At 40.6% G+C, this 22420-nt stretch overlaps 1 protein-coding gene across 1 annotated transcript in view; it reads left to right on the top strand.

The window, feature by feature from the left end:
• Positions 1-322: 322 nt before the first annotated feature.
• LOC121279227 (collagen alpha-3(IX) chain-like) overlaps positions 323-22420 on the top strand; it is a 68524-nt gene continuing 46426 nt past the window's right edge. Inside the window, exons 1-5 of the mRNA XM_041190266.1 lie at positions 323-361; positions 2314-2335; positions 9502-9927; positions 18885-19008; positions 21204-21594. Coding sequence (XP_041046200.1) covers positions 323-361; positions 2314-2335; positions 9502-9927; positions 18885-19008; positions 21204-21594 — 1002 coding nt within the window. The remainder of the gene's footprint in view (positions 362-2313; positions 2336-9501; positions 9928-18884; positions 19009-21203; positions 21595-22420) is intronic.

Genomic DNA, 22420 nt, shown 5'->3' with positions numbered 1-22420 from the left:
GGGTCATGGTCCAGGGGGAGGTAGGAGGAAGTGTCTGCAAGTTGACGCTCAGCCTCTGTGAGGTAGAGGTCAATGCGCCAGACAACAACAGCACCACCCTTGTCAGCAGGTTTGATGACAATGTCAGGATTGGACCTGAGAGAATGGAGTGCAACAAGTTCAGAGAGAGACAGGTTAGAATGGGTGAGAGGAGCAGAGAAATTGAGAGGACTGATGTCACGCCGATGAAAAGATCAAGAGATCCTTGCTATGATCCTTGATCCTTGCTCATAGTTGGGGAAAGCCTTTACTGCATTTTTTGCAGTAGGGTGAAGTTATTAAAATGGATATTCTTGTGGTGTTTTTAGACTCTCGGAAACAGGTAAGAGCATCACCCATTGATTTCAGGTGGGCTTAGGGGAATTTGTGAACTTGACTTTAATGTTTCTTCCTGTGGAGCTATTGAACTTAGCTTCTGGAATCTAACCCAATATATATTTTAGGCAACTAAACCATGGGAAAGAGACTTTCAAATGCTGGAGATGTTTGGGGTTTAGTTTACATTTTTTGTTTTCAATAATTTTCCAATTATAGAGCTCTGCAAACGTTTTGGTTTTTTAACTTTTATTTTAATCCACGCATTAATGTTCATAATGGTTTTTAAGTTCACCCGTAAGATAGTCGATCGTGTTTCATGCCACAAACGCCAAAGCAACAAGATCGCGGCTACTTCATGCGTTTTTGCTTTGCTCAAAAAGACGATTTTTTAAATGAAAGCTTTAATACTTTTGGGAGACTATGGTAACAGTTGATGTGCCACTTCAAGGCCATAAATCACCAGTTTAAGAGGGAAGTTTAAAGAATGATGTACGCTGAACGTTTGCGTTGGAGAACTCAAGTATTTCACACGTCAATCAGATGGTCCTTCGAGATGGACGTGTGTGAAATTACAGAGGGACAGGTGAAACTTGCATGAAGAAGTCTGCCGCATGAGACCTGGATGCCGGATGATCCTGGGGAAGGAGGTCTGAGAAATCAATCACTGTGCTCCAATATAATGAACGAGTGCGTTTGAACTTTAAATCACCTGGAAACTAGTGTATTGTGGAGGTGAAGTTAGCGTGTAAACCAAAATAATGGCAGCCCTAAGAGCGGAGGTAAGAGGATTACTGATGTTCATAAATAACAAAAATAACTTATTAAACCGCTTGTTTACAGGAACCCAACGTGTTCTTATAATACTGTGGGGTCTTCTTAGCTTCACAGTTTGGTTTTCAAATATGATAGTAAAGGGTATTTAAAAACTCTAGGCCTCAGTTCGATTTGTAACAGCCAAGTTTATGTGAAGTCCTAGCTGTGGGATGGGGGAAACTTCTTTCTTGAGCTTAAATTAAGAGCAACAATGATTGGAAATCAACGGGAGAGTGACTGTAATATGCACATATTTTGGAAAAAAAACAAGTTACCAGGCAGTGTCTGACCCCACCCAAAGGGGAGGATCATCCGTTTATAAAATAACACGAAAAAGGATTAGAATTCTGTTGTAATAGATGATCAGTGTAAATATATTGAGCCCAAGGACACCACAATGTTGAGAGTTATCATTTGAACCAATAGCTATTAAGGCTGATTCTGGATCAAATTGACTTCTCCTTACTGCAGCCCTAAATAATTTAACTATACGGCAAATATATATAAAAAAAAACCTTTAGAATCGACTAAGTTAACTAGGATAGAAGCATTTTGATATTTTAACCCATGTTTAGATTGCATGTAATAAACCACAGTATTTTCATTTGGAAAGTTGACAATTAAGTTTTGATTAATTCCAACTGAATTTCAAAAGTAAAACATACAGGTTTTCTAAAATGACATTAGCCATACATACTTTTATAATGTTGCAATGTTTCTAGCAGGTATAGCAATAAAGGTAGTTTAACTATTCAGGGAGCATGAACATGTCTTATAACTGTTGGGTTCAACTTGGAAACATTTGAAATACAATGCACTGTTCCTCATTGTAAAAAGAAAATAACTAAAATGTTATAGTGTATAAATAGGCTGTTTAGATTCACAAAAAGAATGAAGGCAGGGATTAGGGGAATTGTTCAGATTCTCTATGTGCACACCCATACCCACCTGATTTTTCTCTGTATGTTAAACCCAGGCAGTCCAATATGCTGAGGATCAGAAACAAATTCATTTTCCCCATTGTATCCAGCTTTGATGTATTTCTTTAGGAAGCATGCCAACACCATGGAGAGGACATTAAACAGATTCATTCAGAGCTTTGACGTTTTTATCATCTGAGTTTTTTTCTCATTTTTCTTGCAGTATCTTGCAAGATACATTCCGTGTAACTTAATTTGAGAAGGTAATATTTATGCATGTGTTAATGAATGGAAAAATATGCAATATCAAATAGGGAAAAGTATATAAAACATAATTGTTTAAAGTGCAGCCACTACAAACAGGGTGTACAGAACATAAAAGGGAGGCCACTTCTATTTGCACCATTATAACACTTTGTTTGTTTCACATGGTGGAGTGAACAAACTAAGCAAATCGGACAGGCTGAGTGATGCAGAAACATCCTTTCTCAGCCTTGTAGATAATGAGAAGTCCCCCCTTCATGTGAAATGTTTATCCTGTCTGAGAAATAATTGACTAAACTTGTTGGATGACAAAGATTCACTTTAATACATTTTGAATTACCTGTAAAACTTGCTGATCTATTATCTCACATTCACGTAATAAATTGGAAATAGATTTTAATTTAGGAATACAACTTAAAAGTTTGATCGGATAACATTTTTAAAGCTATGATAACGAGTAACATTCCATAATGAAACTAATGTTAGAATTTTGTACTTTTCAGATTGAAAATCATGTTGGAAATTCCACAGGTCTTTTTGGTTTCAAAATGGGAAACATTTTGATGCATTTTGGGTTTTTTATTTCACTTTTCTTTTCTCAACCATTTTCTTCCCTCTCCTCCCCTCTTGAAGACATTGACTCCTTTTTTGTTACAGTTCTATTCAGTTTGGATGTTCTTACCCACGTTGCTGCTGTTCAAAATGTGTACTTTCAGCAGGGATTGAATAGCAATCAGACGTTTATATTCTTTCCCTTCTTAACCCAACTGCGAGGAGACATCAAACTTGGCCAAAAACAATTAACTGAACAAAGAATGGGTATTGAACCTGATGCCTTCCTGATCTACATGGCTTAGTTATTCACTGAATAACCTGGAGCGATCTGTGACATATATCAGTTTTATGTCACGAGACACAGTTTTGGCCTCTGTGGAAGGATATACTTGCCTTAGAGGGGTACAACAAAAGTTCACTAGATTGATTCTTGATGCGAGAGGATAGTCCTTTGAGGAGAAATTGAATAGAATGGACTTATACTTTCAGGAGGTTAGAAGAACGAGAGGTGATCTCATTGAAATATACAAGATTCCAAGAGAACTTGACAGAGTAGATGCTGAGAGGCTGTTTCCCCTGGCTGGAGAGTCTAGAACTGGGGTCACAGTCTTAGAATAAGGAGACAAACCATTTTGGATTGAGATGAAAAGAAATTTCTTCACTCGAAGGGTTGTGAATTTTTGGAATTCTGTATCCCAGAGGGCAGTGGATGTTCAGTTGTTGAGTATATTCAAGGCTGAAATCAATAGATTTTTTAACTTTAAGGGATTTAAGGGATTTGAGGGATATGGGGATTGGGTGGAGAATGGAACTGAAGTTGAGAATCAGCCATGATAAACTGAATGGCGAAGGAAGCTGGAGGGGCTGTATGGTTTACTCCTGCTCCTAGTTTATATGTTCTTGCATGTTTTTGATTCTGCAATCTATGTCACAACCACTTTATGTGGCCAGTGACATTACCATAACTCCAAACGATTGCTCTTTTATGTATTCATGTAGAGGAGTTTCATAGTGAACAGAATGGCATGTAATTTATTATCAATCCAAGGTATTCTAAGAAGCTCAGTTTATAAATTGTTGCTAATTATTATCATTTGACGAGGATCTCAGCAAATTAATCAATGTGATAATCTGCTTTACATGTCCTATAAAAATTTCACATTACCGTAGACAAAAATAAACTTTTTTTCTCTAGTTCCCACAAACCTTCTACCATGAACTCAGCATTAAATGATCATGATCTATGAAAGGATTTAGATTTTTGACCTCTGGAATCCAGCTGGAATGAAAGCTTCCTCTGTCTGCTGGCTGTAGCAGGCCCATGTGAAATATGCTTGAGCATTCCCAGCAAGCACGAGTGCATAAGCATTATGATGCTTATTATTTAGTACTAAATTGTTAATCTCATGGAGACACAATGGTCAGTTATGGAAAATGTCATTATTTTTTGTAGAATATGAAGGGCTTTTCTGAGGCTCCGCATACTATTTCTGACTGTAATTTACCTGTTAGTTCATCTCACTATATTCGTAACTACCTTGTGCTAGAAATATACATGTGGATGCCAGAATTATTATTATAGCCGGCTGTTATATTTGGCTTCAGCACAATTGGATTGGGAATCAAAAAGAATCAATCAAAGTTCTTGATTACTATTGAGTGCAAACCCTACATCAAGGTAGTCATGCATGTAAATGTCACGTGAGGAATTGATCTTTGATTATACATGCTTCACCACAATTGAATTGTTTGATATTAATTTACTAGCATCACACATAAGGACTGCAGGGCTTCTTGGTAGACTAACAAGAGCCACTGCTTTCAGCACAATGGTGGAGAACATTCAGAACTATATATTGATTTATCCTCCGTCATCATCTAGTGACTCCCAGGTGCAATAGTCAATGTTTAGGGCCTTCATGTCACGCTTGCAAGCATCCTCAAAGCAAAGCTTTGGATGTCCTACTGGTTGTCTGGCTCCAGCTACCTCACCACAACACTCAAAAAGCTTGGCACTGTCCAGGACAAAGCAGCCCGCTTGAGTGGCACGACATCCACAAACATTTACTCCCTCCACCACTAACGCACAAAGGCAGCAGTGTGTACTATCTACAAGATGCATTGTAGGAATTCACCAAGGCATCTTTGACAGCACCTTCCAAACCTACGACCACTACCATCTGGAAAGACAAGGGCAGCAGATAGATGGGAACACCTGGAAGTTCCCCTCCAAGTCACTCACCATCCCAATTTGGAAACATGTCGCCGTTCCTTCACTGTCACTGGGTCAAAACCCTGGAACTCCCTTCCTAATAGCACTGTGTGGCTGTACCTACACTACACGGACTGCAGTGGTTCAAGAAGGCAGCTCACCACCACCTTCTCAAGGGAAATTAGGGATGGGCAATAAATGCTGGCCCAACCAGTGAAGCCCACATCCCATGAATGAATTAAAAAAAAATACAGGAAGTCCTTGGATATGCGGTATCTCCGTCCTCTGGACATACCTGAGCCAGCAAAGCCGCCTTTGTTTAATGAGTGCTAAAAAACTTGGCTCTGCCTTTGAAAGGACTGCAGCATTCATGATTTTGTCCTGCCAAGACATATCGATAATGCACTGCAGAAAACAAAGGTGGAAATTGTTGAGCTTCTTTTCCAGCTAGCTGTGTGTTGCCCAAGTTTCACAGGCCTTATAAACCATCAGCTTGGTCCTAAGGGCCAGCATGATGTTATTCCGCGTATGTTTCAAGAGTCAACCTGGGAGTCAGTAGCCGACGACAGAGAAAAATGGCAACACCTCATGGGGCTTGCATGCACCATCATGATGACCAGTGGCTATAGAGGCTTGGTAACAGGTGCCAATATTAAAGATAGCAACCCATAATGAAACTTGGAAGCTTCATGTGTGGCACTTGTGGCAGAATCTGCCTATCAAGGATTGACCTCTTTAACAATCAACAAAGGTGCGCCATATGAAGACCTCCATCTGACTATGGGTTGTTTGTTGAAAGTCCAGCGCCTTTATAGATAGAAGGATGCTGACAACAAATATTTATTTATATTCACACTATTATATTTTAAGAGCTTCAATTTGGCAAATTATTTGCTGAAGTAAAAGTCATTCATCCAGAACTTTCTTTAAAGCCATTTTGGACTAAGTGACCTGTAAGGGGATAAATAAAGGAAAAATTGAAGTGCGAAAAAAATGCAAGTACAAACAGAAAATGCCAGGAAACTCTCAGCAGGTGAGGCAGCATCTGTGGAGGGAGAAACAGAGTGAACAAGAACGATTGAAAGATCACTGACCTGAAAATTTAACTTGGTTTCTCTCTCCACAGATGTGCAACCCCACCTGCTGATTATTTTCAGCATTTTCTATTTTTATTCCAGATTTCCAGCATCTGCATTATTTTGCTTTTGTATTAATGATAAAGTCTGGTCGCTCCTTATACAAAAACAGTCACCTGCAGCCCATCAATGTTTCCTGAGTTCTCCGCTCCCCTGACCCTGGTCACTGGGTCTCTTTCCCTTTGCACCGCTATTGGTGGCTGTTCATTCGTATGCTTAGACTTAATGTTTTGGAATTCCCTCTTTTATTGAACCATTTCAAAGGGCATTAAAGAGTTAACCACATTGGTGTGGGACGGGAGTCACAAACTACATAAGGATGTCAGATTTCCTTTCCTTAAGGGCATGGATGAAGCATGACATTTTGACAGTTAAAGGGCCACTTTTACTGTTACCAAGTTTTTTATTTCCATATTTTTAAAAACTAAATTCAAATTCTCAAGTTGCCATGGTGGGATTTCAACCTGTGTTCTCTGGATTACTAATATAGTAATATGATCACTATACTGCCTTGCCTCTATATGTAGTTTGCTGCAAAAGCAGATGGCCTTCTTAATTTATATGCTCCTAACACTTCCTGACTTGTGTGTTCATCCTTTTCTCCCAGATCTTTGATTGGGAGTGGGATATACTGAAGGGTTGATATGTGAGCATGGAATACTTTTATTAAGATTGCACCTTCTAGGCATCTAGCCACTTAATGTAAACTGTGTTTGAAATTACTAATTATGTTATAATTCAGCTTTGTAGCTTTTGTTCCAATTTTTCAAGGCAAAAATGAGAATGTGTGTCCCACCACTATTTAAACTTAATGAAACCTTCCTATATATCTCTGCTTTCAAGGTAGTTTCCTTACAGAGATGTTCTTATTATATTGGGTTAGGAAAAGATGTTTTCTAAAGTATTAGGTTTTAAATATATAACATTTATTTACATTTCAATCATCAATTTATCATGTTCTCAATCCAAACTTACAGGTTTCTTCAGTGCCTATGATGAGACATATGCTGCAGCTAATAGTTTATTTCCTAATTTTTCTGCATTCACTTGATGTTAGCTGTCAGGAATATTCAGGCTCCATCTCTGGTGAGTAGAATCCGAACAGTCAGTTTAATATCAGCTGATTTGGAGTTCCTTGATCCAATGTTCTGCAGATACTGTTCCTCTATTTCTGTTTTGTTTCTCTGTTTCCTGGCTTTGCCTTTCACCTCTGTAAAACAATAAACAATATTGTGGTTCTATAATCATCAAACCATGACCAAAGGATCTTTTCAAAGCCTGAAGACTGATGGAAGATTTTGATAGAAAGCGAAGATTAGCCATCACACAAAACCTGTATTGGTGATCCCTTTACAAAACAATTGATAAAGTTTGATCATTTTTGTTCTTATAATGCACGTGGAGGGTTAATTATTCTCTTGCTACCAAATTATTCTTGGTGTATGTTAAACTTTTTGGCTTAAATGTGAACTTATCTTTTTTTTAAAAATGCTTCCTTAAATGTATTTATCTTTTGAATTTATTTACTTGTTTAGTTTAATGTCGCACTTTTCAGATTTTCTTTAAGATAATTTTCCCTGTCATTTTACTAAATCATGTAAAATGAAAGTTGTGTTTATGCCTATGTTTATTTTTGACTTATGAGAATAATTACTTTAAAAGATAGAAATGTTATGGAGGAAGTTTTCCTGGATGTGATGATGTATTTTTCTGATCTCTCTGCAATATTTTGCAATACGTACATTCCACAGTTTATTGCATAATTAAATTGTTTCTGGCTCTCAGAATGAATGCAAGGTCTTTTAAGCATCGAGATTGTCCTGTCAGGTCAAACTGGAAGAACAGAGGTTTGCTATTAGCCTGGCAGCAGCCATTCTCTACGAAGTCTTCTAGTTAAAGATAAAAAATGTTTTAGGATTTTCTGTGTACTGTCTTATTGACATGTTGTTTTCTCATTTCTTTCGAATGAAGTGAAATGATGAAAAATTCCTGTACTCACACATCCCATGTAGAAAAATTCGGAAATGCTTTTATGCGGCTGTTTAGCATTGCTGGCTTTTATTAGGCTGTGCTTCTGACTACTAACTAGTGCACAGTGCAAACATCCTGATAATACATGTGACTTTTAGTGAAGCCATCCATTCTGTTTGTTCGGAGAATATAATTTTATGCTAGATAGACAATCAAGATTAAGGGACTAAAAAGAGATTTAAGTGTCCCTGAAGTGGGTATTGTGAAAAATATAATATTTTATGTTTTTTTACACTAAAGTGCATTGCTGGAAGCATGTACATTTTCTCTTTGGTTTGCATTATAAAATGGCCAAATCCTTATGCGTAAATATATCATTAGTGGAAGGGGGATTTTAGTAATGGCCAATATCTTTGCAGATGTTTCAGGCAATTGTAGATTTTGAATCTTCTGATCTCTGAATTATGAGGGGTACATTTTCATTGATTGTTAATATTTTAAATTATGTATTGAGTTAATATAGTGTAGTTAAATGCAGATCACTACAAAAAGCAGTCAGGTGGTTTGAATTCTACAAATAGTTCAAACCTCCCTGTCACAATTGCCTGTACCTGATCACTAATGAAATACTGCAGTTCTGTTAGCACGTATCAGAGTGAGGGTTTAATTCTCCTGCTCCTGAACTCTAAAGTCACAAAGCCCATTAAGATCACTGGACTAGATGAGATCTGCCTACTCTGCTAGAGTATATCCTCTACAAAGCCAGAGAGATGGGGTCCAGCTCTTAGCCTTCCACTTCACCATGATTGCAACAGGACTGACAGCCAGGTCGCTATATGATTATGCTGGAAATACAAGATATGCTGCAGCTTCATCTCATCATTTTGCAGTGATCAAAAAGATTGTACTGAATATGAGATGCAGAGCTTCACAAACCCTACGACCCATAGACCTGTCTCCCAAACAATAACATCTGGAACTGTATCACTTACATATAAAACTTCAAGCACACTCTAGCGTCGTCACGAACCAGGGTTATTGGAGTGAACAATAAACCATTGGAGAGGTCTAGGCATGTCAATTTGTACTCTCTGGGGTTTTTTTGGTGCTGAAGGCAACTGTCAGGGTCAAGGTCCCAAGACATTGGTTCTCCATACTATTGCCTCTGGCTGTATCCTACTGTTAGCTGGTCAAAATGCAGAAAATACTTCTGTAAATCCAAAAGTCAACACTATGTAAGGTTGTTACTGAAGTTAACTATTGTTTCCTTTAGGGGATGATGACATATATGCCTTTGAAGGGTCCACAGCTGAAGATTTGCACAGAGAGCCATCAGAAAGCACAAGATCGGGAAACACTTCTTTTGAGAATGAAATGTCTGGTGATAGCAATTTAATCACAACAGGCATTCGTAATATTATTGAATCCCCATCAGGATTTTATCCTGAAATGAAAACAACTGACTATGATGACCTATACCGCACATCCTCTGGAGATTCTGATCTAGAGGAAACAGGGTCCAGCATGCCAACAGTACAAGTGGTCAAGGGTAGAGATTATCCTTACATTAGCCCCACGGGCGTTTACATTCCTGCCAGAGAAGTCACTAACCGCACAAGAATGCCATACACACGCCACAGAGAAACACTAGATGTGGAGTTGGAGTCGCTTCCCACCCATGATATATCAGAGGGAGAAGGTACGTGTGCTGGCTAATCTGTGATGGTGCATGTGCGTGCAATTAAAACTGATATGATCTAGTTGCCTAATTTTGTGTTAGAACTAGGGAACACAGTCTCAGAATAAGGGCTTGGCCATTTTGGACTGAGCTGAGGAGAAATTTCTTCTCTCAAAGGGTTCTGGGTCTTTGGCATTCTCTACCTCAGATAGCTGTTGGTTGTTCAGTTGTGCCACTTAAGTCCTCGCCATGTCCTGCTGTCTGGCCCCAGTGACCCCCAACCATATTTAACTTGCTGCGAGGCTGGCATCTATTGATGGATCTCTCAGCTGGGTGCAGTCCCAGCTGTGGCCACTGCTACTGGAGATGAAGAGCTGTGGGCCCTCCGATTGGCCAACAGCCCTTGGAGATGGGATCTCATCCCCTAAAGGGACAGGAGCCCAAAAGCAGCACATTTGCTGCCACATTGGCAGAAAGTAAGGCGGGTATACCCCCAAAGGCTGAGGTGGGGTTGCCCACCGTTGCTGGAGCCACCACCACCCTAACAAAATCCCAACCACTGTGTGGCGTGTGCCAGCCCAGTCTTCCAACTTTTAATCCCTCTGTTGTGCTCTCTCTTTCTCTTTCCAACAGAAGTCAAAGCCCACCACATGAGAGTTCAGGCATAGATCCAGGCCCTACCACAAAAGCAGCATTACATATGTTTACTCCAGCACACTGCGTATCCACACTTCAAAGAGGAATGAGAATCTGGGTCTTTTTGCTCATCCATATTTAATGGCTAGGATTTTAGTTCTGGTGTTTGCCGGCCTTTGAATTTCCTATGTATTAAAATGAATAGGGGGCTAGAATCATGGGCTAGCAACCACAGAAGCAGAAAACCGTGGCTAGTGTGCCACCACATGTAATCATCCAAAGAGTAAGTTAAATTTTAGTTCTAACCTGATACCTGACATATAACAGAACATATTTAGATCGTTTCTGGCAATGTGGATTTACTTGGCATCCAAAATTAAGCATGGTAAGCTAGACAAATTAATTAAAGTTCATTTTTTGCAGCTTATAATAAAACCTTTAACAGTTTTTATTAACTGATACTAGTTTTTTCTTAAATTGCTAATACCCTTTTTTTGAATGTGGGCCCATGAAAGAACTAAACCTAATTTTAAAAGCCCCTGCAAGTGTGAAATTTATTTTTGTACTTTTTTTTCAGCAATATTCCTTTGCATTGTTTATGAAACCAAAGAGAAAATGCCAAAGGATAATTTGCAACAATTTCTGCCCAGCTGTTTTTGAACAAGCTCATTGAATGGATCACCATCTGTGATATGTGCTCATCTGTACAAAAAACTCCCTGTTTAAATTCCCTCCATTTGGTTTTTGCCCTGCCACAGAACTGGGAGAGCTCGAATCAATGTCAACAAAGATATTCTCTTTGACCAGATGCCCTCTCTGTGCTATTTGTCATGGATGATCATTCCATCTTGTTGCATCACCTCTTTTCAGTAGTTCACCTCAGTCGGACTTTCCTTGCCTTGTTCCATTCCTTTGTGTTCCAGTGCATCTCTAACTCCTGCAAGGAGTCTCCCAGGGATCTGTCCATGACCCCTTTCTCTTCAGACTGGACTCGCCTTGGGTTTCTGCTTGATTCTGATCTGAGCTTCAAGCATTATATTCTACCTATCACCAAAACTGCTTACTTCCACCTCACAAACGGATCACCTCAACCCCCCTACCATAATCCCACTGTCATTGAAACCTTTATCCACACCTTAATCGCCTCCAGGCTCTATTTATGTATCAGTCAGCTGACAGCCAGTTTCCAAAATCTCCAAGTTACCCAAAACTCTGCATCCCATATCCAAACTGTGCTAAGCTCCACTTCCCCATCACCCAATTCTTTGCTGATTTATGTGTGTTTCCCATTCCACAATGGATCAAATTTAAAATTGACCTTACTGCCCTCATTTATAAAATCCCCTCATGCCCCTTACTCCATCTTATCCATGTAACCTGCTGCATCCTTCGATTCTCTGACTCGGACCAGCTGTGTGTCCCTCTCTTCCTCCCCACTGCACCTTTTGTGGCAGAACCTTCAGCATCCTCAGCCCTATTCCTTCGACTCCCTCATTAATCCACTCCGCCTCTCTGCCTCCTTCATCGCTTTAAAAGCTTTTTCAAATCAGAGCTTTATGAGCAAGCTGTTGGTCACTTCTGCTAAGTCTCCTGCAAAGTCTCGACACCTGTTCCTTTACTCCACTGTGAGCTCACTGGGATGCTTATCTATCTTAAAGATGTTGTATGAATGCAATTTTTCACAAATTACTGCAATTTTCAGACATAGAAGTTGCAAGAGGTTGGTAAACATTGCAAGTTGTTGGTGAAAGCTCTCTCTACAACCTTGCAAACTTCTGATAGGTCTTTTGCGGCAACTGAAACCTCTCCTTAGGAATGTAATAAGTAAAGACCTTTATTTAAATATTGTTCATTCATCAGGGAGTAACTGTAGCTTCTTAATGATTACATTGCCAGCCTGTGGTATTGATATTCTTGTAGATATTCATCAGCAGTTGGCAATGTATATATTATGTCATTCAACCTCATCCTGTCTCCTCCCTCCAACCAGTTTGCCCCTTCCCTCCCCCTGTGGTTATTATACAAGTGGAACTCTTTTATTTTAAATAAAAGAATGTTAATTTATTATTCACTTTACATAGGACTATTTTTGGGTGCTGCAACTTTCATTGCAGTGTGGTGTGTTTGTGACTTTTCGTCGAACTACTATGAGTGAGATTAATTTTCCATACAATCTAACAGGGGACCCTTTGACATCAGACTTTGTAAACATTGCAGAGGAATGTTGACAAAGGAAGTTGGGGCTGGGCAGGGGCCAGCATGTAAAATATGTCTGGTGGCCAGCCCACTTCCTTCCCACCCACCCCCAACCTGTTCTCCATAATAAGTCGGGAGGGTAAGCACCCACTAGGTTGCCCACCCTCAGGCCTAGTGAGGGCCTTAACTGCTCAATTAATTGGCAATTAAGGGACTCAGTCCACCCCCATTACCATAAAATGCTGGGCAGTGGCAGGCGGGCCAGAGTACATAGGCTGTTTTCAAAACTTTTTTTTTGAAAAGGTGGGAAGGAAGGGCGGCACATCAATTGGGGATTGCCCTTTGTGTACAGGGGTCACCCCCTCCTGTTGTTCCTCTCCACCTGGCCTCCAAAACCCACCCCCCCACCACCCCTCCAGGGTGCTCAAGCCCTTTCTGCCCTAAAAGCCCAGAACTGCCCTTACTCCAGTTGCCCTTTCTGTTCTTCTTGGAGATGCTTGCAGTCCGGCAGCACCTACTACTGAGTTCTGGTGCTGCTGGGATTGCTAGAGTTGTTGGCTGATGGCAACTGAAGGGCAGAAGTCCAACCCTTAGTATGTTTATGTCACCCATGTTGTGATATGGTTTCGGCTGTTGTGGCTCAAGGCCTTGCAGAGTTGCATATTTAAACATGAAACATTTATTGTTAACCTTTAACTATTTACAGATCCCAGGCTATTGTCATGCATGGTGCTGTTACCTCCATGCAGGCTGGTTCCAGAGTGTTATTTCTAGACTGTTTTGTTAGTCTATTACCATGAGGCTCTATACATCATACTGTGGATGGTGCTATTCTCCAGTCCCACATCAACTGTTGCTCTGCCGAGCACCATTACACTACAGTGGCATGAAGGCACATACAACATCCCCCTTTCTTCTCCAAAGAAAACTTACCTCCCTTCCAATGGCATATTACAATACAATCTTTAATTGCTATCCCTCCTCCCCCAGTTCAAGTCTCTGACTTCATGAAATCAGATGGTCTTGAGGCTCGACAGTTCTTACACATCTCAGTCTGTCATATTTGGCGGAATGGTAGTAGTACTCTGTGTTCCTGGTACTTGGTTACTGCCATTTGATTCACTTTTCATGCTCCTTCGAGTTGCGTTTCTCTTTATTAATAACTCGTCTGCCTTTTTTTGGACAATAGTGGGTTTGTCCCATTCCTTCCGAAGGGAATGTGCACTCGGTTTATTCCTGGGGCAGAATCTTCCGGTCAGCATGCGGGGGCAGGCCCGACACGTAAAATGATGGGCAATGACATAGGGCGCCATTGTGTGCCATTGCGATGTTTCATTCGGCAGGCACGCACCGGAGTTGGCTGTGCGTCCGCCAAAATGTTAAGGGCCTGTTAAGGCAGTTAAGAAATTAATTAAAGTCCTTGCGAATGCTGCATTCTAACCTTAAGGTTGGTGGGGCAGGTGAAAAGCCCAAGCGGCCTTCGCATTTTTTAGGAACCCTCATCCACGGGCAGGATGAGGTTTCCTGAAGCTTTTATAAAATAAGTAAATACATTTCCCCACCTTTACAAACATGTCCCAACTCTTGTGACACAGTCACATGAGAGGACATGCTTGAATAAATTTTTAATTCGATTCTGTCATGTTTTTATTATACATTCAATCTCCCTGATGCGCGTGAAGGAGCGCAGGCCCCGACTCTCCCTCCTCCTCCCTCCTCCTCCTGCCCGCAAAGGTAGCGCTGAGTGCCACCGGCTGCGCATTATGCTAATCGGCCCGCCCATGTAAAATGGCAGCGCGCAGCTGATCGCGGGTGGTGATCGGCTCCGCGCCCGCCCCCACCCACTTCGGCCCAGCCAGCCCGCCATAGGAAAAATCCTGGCCCTAGAGCGGACACGAATTCTCTTTACCCGTCGTGTCCGCCATTTTCTCGCTGATCGTTGAAGCTTCACAAGTGGAACCTTCATTTTCACTTGTTTCACAATCTCAGGCAAACACTTGTTTGCTCTTTTATTTTCAAACAGTTCTGCAAGCTTATGAATCTTTTAATTCAGCTCAATAGCTCTCAGGACGTCTGAGACACCCAGTGCTCTTTCTTCTTCTAGCTCCTTGCACTTCAGTGTTGGATTTGCATTTCCTGATCTTATTTCTGTCTTTTCTTTCTCTGTCTGCAACAGAACTTTGTCCTTGTCCATCAGTTTGGTTTCATGTTAGCCAGGTCTGTCTCTGGTGAAATCTTAACCTGTTTTAGTTCTGTAATTGTGCAACTCATGGCTTCATTAGGCACTCACAGTTTGGAAGGTTCTAAGGCTTTTCCTTCAACGCCACCTCTTTGCTAATCAGATGGTTCTTCAGCACTTCCATCTTTTACTTGTAGCTTTCACCTTCCTCTTGGAATAAAGAACATTGCTGAGTCTTCTCTGCCAACTGGTTCTTCAGTTTGTTCAGGGTGACATTACATTCATTTGCTTCTTTTCATAACTTTCCAGAGGAATAAACTTTGTCCTAAGCAACTCTTGGGGCATGTGATGGTCTGTCAGTGAAGCTCTCTTGCTTCATCCTGAGTTCTCCTGCAATTCAGCATAGTCTCCAAGTTTCTTCTGCCGTGCTTCCATGCTGCTGTTTAAGAATACCTTCATTTCTTCCTGTTACTGAATGGTTAGGCATTGCTTTTGCATTTTATCTTGAAGGATAATCAATGTTCTTTAAACTGTTTATTTACTTGTTGACCTCTTGCCTACTCACACTGGGCTTCAGTGCATTGTTTTGTTACTACTGATAATTCCAACACAGCTTTTTCTGAAGTAATATTCAACGTCCATCTTAGCTCTTCATATTATTCCATAGCTGCATATTGATTCTTCAAGAAATCTTTCAGAGTTGCAGCTTCTTTGAATGCCTTTTCTGCCTGCTACTTTGCCTGGCTGGACATCTGGTTGAGTTTTCCCAATTTCTGCTTTGATTTGCTAATGGTGGAATTGTAGATCACTTTCTCTTCCTGGTACCTTTATGCTATCTCTGAAATTGGTTTGTTCAGATTGCGAACAACTTGGTTCATTGAAGACATCAATGATCATGCATTTTCAAAGGTATATACTTAGCTTGAATCTTGTGCATGAAATCTTCCAGTTCAGCTCTAATGCAAACATTTTCTTGTAGAGCAGCTTCATGTACTTTTTGTATGTTTTGCTTCTTTTGGGTTACCTAATGCTCTGGGGTCTTTTGTTGCCCTCTCTCTGGGGTCTCTTGTTGCCCTTGGTGGAGTTGCCTCCTCTCTGGGGTCTCTTGTTGCCCTCGACAAAGTTGCCCTCTCTCTGGGGTCTCTTCCAATTTTCTGTATGTGGCTGCTTCTTTTCTTATAGTTACAATGTCGAATTGCATTTCCTCTTTTCAGACTGAGTGCAGTAACCATTATTTTTTGACACTCGGGCTGCCGGTAGCTGTCGACTTTCTTTGTTGCGAGTTTCGCATACTTTTCTGCTTTTGGCAGGCTCCCTGGTGGTCAGTCACCTCTTTTTAAAAAAGCATTGAAAACTTTTCCTTTTTAAATTCTGCAAGTGTTTGTTTCTCACTCTGTGAACATCCCGCATTTTTCTGATTCTGGTGGGTTTGCTAGTGATATTAGCTTTTTTTTTTAAAAACTTGATTGCTTTTAAAAACTGGGGAAACAACAGAAAGTGGATCCCTTTTCCAAACTCTGTAGGCTTTTTTTTCATTTTGAACTTCAGGGGCTGTCTGCTTTTTTTGTTTAAATCCATGAACTGTCAACTCTGCAGCACTTTTTCATTAACAAGAAGCCCGAGGAGCCCTTACTCTCGGTTTTGTTCTTTTTTGAAGTCTTCAGAACAACAGCAATTCTCTGCAAGCTTTTCCTTTTTTTACTGTTCTCTGCAGGTTACTCCCTTTCCTCTGCCTGCTCTTTTTTTACAGGTTTGTTAAAAAAACCTTTGTTTTTTTTACTCACAGCTCTCTTTCAGTTGCTCTCTGGATGCTGCGCCCTGGGACCGCCACCTATTCTAAAATGTAAGCACAGCCAATTTTTTAATATTTTTGCTCACCATCTCATGAACTGTGCCACTCAGGTTCATGCAATTTTCTGTAATGGACTTCAGTCACTCTGGTGGATTCCTCACTTCCAAGCCCATGGTGAAGCTTCTTTAAGTTTTATTCTTAGGTGCATGTCTCTCTCGTTTTGCTTCAGTTTTTACTTTCTCATACCTTGGGATACTGTTCTGGGTTCATGCATTTTGCTGCCATATTCCATTTCACTGTGGATCACCCTGTCAGATTAGGCTATTATCACTGATGTGATAGCTTGTAGAAGCTCCCACCACTGCCAACCATGTTGTATTATGGTGTGTGGTGGTGTCTCAATGATGAGATCTTAAGACTTGTATATTTAAACATGAACTATTTATCAGATTTTAACTATTTACAGATCCCAGGTTACTGCCATGCATGGTGCTGTTGCCGTCATGCAGGCTGGTTCCAGAGTGTTCTTTCTAGTTTACTTGCTCAGTCTATTACCATGTGACTCTATACATCATTGCATGAGCGAAGCTTTTCTCCAGTCCCGCATTAGCTCTTGGTCTGCTGAGCACCTTTACATTACAGTGGCATGCAGGCACATATAATATCATACAATAGCCCTCAGCATGTTATTGCTGTGTGCAGGCTTTTTAAAAGCTTGGACTGGCTTCTGGAGAGAGGTGTGGGGTGAGGGGGAGCACGAGCAGTACACCCCCATAAAACCCAGCCCTTGGAATGGTACAAAGGGACTCGTTGCATTTTCAAAACACTACAAGAGTCAAACATGCCTCTGACCACACTATTGTGACACAAATGTACGCATTTTATAAAAAGGCTAAAAACATTTTTAAATGGATGGTGAATTAAGAAATGGCAAATAACTACTTTATTACTTTATCTAAAATTAAGGACGTTCCAAAAAAGACTGAATCATGCAAAAGGAAATCGAGAAAGTAGAGAGGCCCAAGAGCATAAAATCTTAACTATCTGCAACTTTAAAATCGCAGGCTTATTTTTTAATATAATTTTCTAATTTTATAAAATTGCTTTCTTGTGAGACAAAGTTCTGTGGAAACTATTACATGTACAGTCAGTTAACAGTGATATCAACTTACCCAAATGCACTGCACGATTGGAGCTCTCCAGGTACAAAGTTCCAAATTGGATTTCTTCATAACAGAACTGCATATGATCAGAACACTTGGCAAAGGACTATGTGAGTAAATTATGCAATATGGAATAAAAATATTGGTTAACTTGCGCTTTTAAGAGCAGTGCACTGTATTATCATTCATTCATATTCCATCATTAACTGTCAGTTCATTACATCATCAACATTCATATCACACATAGCTTCGCTAACAAACTCTTGAAATCCTGTCCAGTGCTTACTCCTCATTGTTCAGAACTAGAAAATGCTGGCTACAAAAAGACCAACGTGATCTTGTACTTTGTTGATTAATGACGTACGCTGGGCTGTAAAGTGTACCTGACACTCATAGCAATTCAGTTATAGTGATGGCTTTGTCTTAGGGCTACTGAGGCTTGGCTCATGAATTCTTCATGTTGTACATTATAACCCCCTATATTGTGTCATGTTGCTGTAAAGCACAAGATGGCTGGCTCCTACTGGCTTAAGTATTTGCTTCTGAATGTTCAAACACAGTTTGACTATTCACAGGTTAGTTGTTGCACAGCAACCTATTGTGTTGTGCAGCTTTTTCCATGCTGTTCTGCAGAACATTTAATTTGCCTTTTTTTTTGATCAGCTGTTGCTACAACAGATTTTGCAGCTCTAGTTTTAAAGGTTTGTCTCTGTGTGACCTGCAAAGGTCATTATTGTAGTGCACTTTAGACCATCATTTTAAAAAGAAAAAGCGATTATGAAACATTTTTGGTCCTTCCAGCTAAACATGTGCAAAATGAAGAGGCACCAGTGCAATTATCTGAGAGAGTTGTGTCATTTTCCAACTGTTCTCAGCTCCAAGCTGTATTCTGCCTAATATTGTAATGCTGAGTTATGAGTGTGCATAATTCATGCTCAGGTAGGAGTATTACTATGTGGATTGGATAAACAACTATAGATTTGGTACTAGTTACATTTCCCCTCTATTCTAGTTACTGACATGTTGGATGCACTAGGGGTGTCGAGCACAATAGGCGTATATGAAGTGGAAGGATCCCAAACTGACCTAACAGCTTATCGCCTAGAGCCAAGTGTACAGATTAGGAGGGAAACAAGGTATGTAATAACAAAGAAAGAAAGCCTTGCATTTATATAGGTCCATTCAGGACAGATGGACACCCCAAAGCACTTTATGGCCAATGAAGTTCTTTGAAGTGTAGGTGCTCAAATATAAAGGTTAATATGGTTGCTTGTTGCTAAAATGTATATGCTTATCCTTAAAATAGTTAAATAAAAGGACCATGCTCTAAACAAGGCTAATGCACAGTATACTCATCCATTAGCTCATTCCTAACACAAAGTACCTACTACTTTACACATTGAAAGCAATTTACATGATGAATTTTCCCCGCTTGCTATAAGCTATTTTAGTAAGTTCATCTGCAGCATTTCCTTACCAGAGGATATTGTAACAGTGCTTCACGTCTCTGGATAAATTAATAAGTGCATCAAACATGTCAGTGTAGGAACTGTAATAAGTTTGATACAAATTTTAAGCAGAACCTTTCATTTTTCATTAATTGAAATTCATTGCAAGAAGCATTGTCAAAATATTGGTCGTTCACAGAGCATAACATTATTACTGCCAAGGTAAAGGTCACCAATGATCAACATTTGAAAGCAGAAAGGTCCTAATTTCAACACCTGAGCTCTTGACTTTGAGCAAAAGAGGTGAGAAAATTGCTGCTGCTGTTCAGATTCAGTTCATGTGCCAGGAAGTATTGAACCACCAGCAAGACCTAGGCATCCATTGAGTTTCTCCTCCCCGCAGAATGAGAGGAGACCTGCATCAGTGTGGATACCAGCCTGGCATGAACCCTCCTGCTTTGCAGCTGCAGTCCATTCTGTGGATAAGGGTGGGATTTTCAAAGGCCATCATATTAGTATTCTTTTGCACTGCACCTTTTTCTGCAAGTGTCATAAATTATTTTTATCCTTCTGTAACACCCTTCAATGTTAATATGGTTTGGTATTCAAAAAGGTAGAACACAAGTAACTTTTTTGCTGACATATTTTGTTTTAGTGTATACATTTTATGAATGTTATTCAAAGGAACTTCTTTTGTTTCCCCTCTTGTATTTACTTCACGAGATTGAGCAAAATAAATCTTCTGGTGACCTGTCATTTCATTTTAGCCTTTTCTATCTGGGCGAGAAAGTAATCTTTGTTTTGTTTATTGTTGATTATCCAGCCAAATTCTCAAATTCATTGGCCCTGATCTTGGAGAAGAGATGGAGCCCAAGAGTGGGGTGGGGGACAGTTTTATTACTGGGAAACCCAGAAGAACTGTTTCCCTTGGGTCCTGTTGAATTTAATTGTAGGACCAATTTTTGTCTGAGTCTCAGCTGTAGCTAGCTAGATGGAGAGGCTGGCTGGCCATTGGGCAGGCAAGCCTTCCACACCATGCCACAGTTAGGGAGTGAAGAGGAGGGGGGGGGGTGGGGGGCGGTGGTGGGGGGGCAAGAGAGAGAGAGAAAGAGAGAAAGAAAGAGAGATTGGAAAGGAGAGTTGAGGGATCGAAGAATATCTGAGGCCAAAGTGGGGACAGATCAGAGGCCAGAAGGCAGATTGGACATAAGGGGCAAGATCTGAAGCCAGATCAGAGGTTGGATCGAAGGCCAGGGTCAGGGGAGATTCTGACCACATCAGAAAGGTCATGGAGAAGATCAAAAGGAACACCATGGGGATGGATGAAGCACATTAGCTGAATCCAGCAGCTAAGTGGAAAGTCATTTACCATCTAGACACAGCAGTTCTCACCTCCCTTAGTTGCCAAGTTTCTCAAAGGCCCAGAAAACTTGCCTGATGTGGGTTAAATTTAAAGTGGTGTTTAAATATGAGGCTGTAATATTTAAATGGACAATCTGCCTTCTGGTAGTGGATTGGTTACCCCTCCCTGCTGACCATCCCACCTCCTTTTAAAAAAGAAGTGGGCCAGTTAAAGGAGGATTGGGGTTGGAATTCAGATTTTAAACATTTTTAAATCCCAGCTGACCCAAACCCATACATTGTTGGAGGTTCAAATTCCACCCCCCACCCCCATTTTGTTCACTGAACTCATGATTTATCTCACTGTGGCGCAATACATTAGCACACCATTGTGGACAATACTGGTGGGTAACCAGAGTGTAAAAGAAAACATTCATTCCTTTATTGAAAAGTAGGAGCATCCTCATCACTTCGCTTTTAAAATATACCCCTTACAATTGCATGTGGGGAAAGATGTATTCACATTTTTGTGCGTTTTGCAGGTTTGTTTATCCATACGGGTTCCCCAAAGAATTCTCAGTTGTCACAACCTTTAGAATGAGAGAAGATACCCCTGATATGGTATGGAATCTGTGGGAGGTAACTGACAGATATGGTGACGCGCAGTTCCGACTCCGACTGTATGGTGAGACCAACGCTGTTGAACTTTACAACGTGGCAGCTGTGGGAGAAGAGGTCACCACTTTTGAGAATGTGGGACAGCTGTTTAACCGGGCCTGGCACAAGCTCTCCCTTAGTGCCACGAGAACCCAGCTGACTTTGTTTGTTGATTGTCAGCAGGTTGGCACATCTCCCATTCGACAGTATGGATTCATTGGCACTGATGGAGTTACTATTTTGGCTACAAGAGCAAGGAATGATGCTACCCTTCCGGTAAGCAGTTTTCATTCCATGACTTTCCATTTCATCTCATTACCTCTTTAGCTCACACAACTATGCATAAAGAAACTACATTTAAGATTGGGTTTTTGATGAAGTTTGATGGGGCCATAATATTGGAAAATGTGACTATCATTAATATTTTTTCAGTGTTCTGTCATTGCAAATCTAAAATATATAATTTGATAACATATGGATTCTTTTTGATCTAATTGATTGTATTTTGCTACATTCTTTGACTGAGGGGCATTTGTAGTAAATAGCAGTCACCCAACTTCATGGCCAATCATGAAGTAATGAGGTGCAACTCAGAGGTGGTGGAGGCATTTATATAGATTAGTAATATTAGTGCTGTCAGTAATTTCTAGAAATATAGCAGGAGCAAGGGTAATATTATAAAGTTCCCTGTTTCAAACACCAGATAAAGTTGCAAAATATGTAGATATTCATAAAAATGAGTACCACAGATATATTGGCTTGGATTCTCATGAGAGGTACCCTTGCCTCATGTTCTTTGTTTTATCATTAGCTTTAAAGGATATTGAATAATGACCTGGATTTTGCAGTGAGAATGATACTGAAACTGTCAGTTTTCCCAATGTTGCTACCCCGAACCTGACTACAACTCTGGGAATCTGCATATGCTCAAAATAATGTGGAAATCCAGAGGTTGCTGTCAGTGATTCTAAGCTCCTTTTGTGGTGGGGAGGGGGCGGGGGGGGGGGGGGGGGGGGGGGGGGGGGGGGGGGGGGGGGGGGGGTGGGCGGGGGGGTTGTGGGTGGGTGGGTGGGTGGGGGGTGGTGGGGTGTGTGGCTTTGGT

Source organism: Carcharodon carcharias, chromosome 6 (genome assembly GCF_017639515.1).
Source record: "Carcharodon carcharias isolate sCarCar2 chromosome 6, sCarCar2.pri, whole genome shotgun sequence".
Taxonomy (NCBI): Eukaryota; Metazoa; Chordata; class Chondrichthyes; order Lamniformes; family Lamnidae; genus Carcharodon; species Carcharodon carcharias.
The sequence above is the reverse complement of the archived record's forward strand: the minus strand, read 5'-3'. Positions and strand labels throughout refer to the sequence as shown.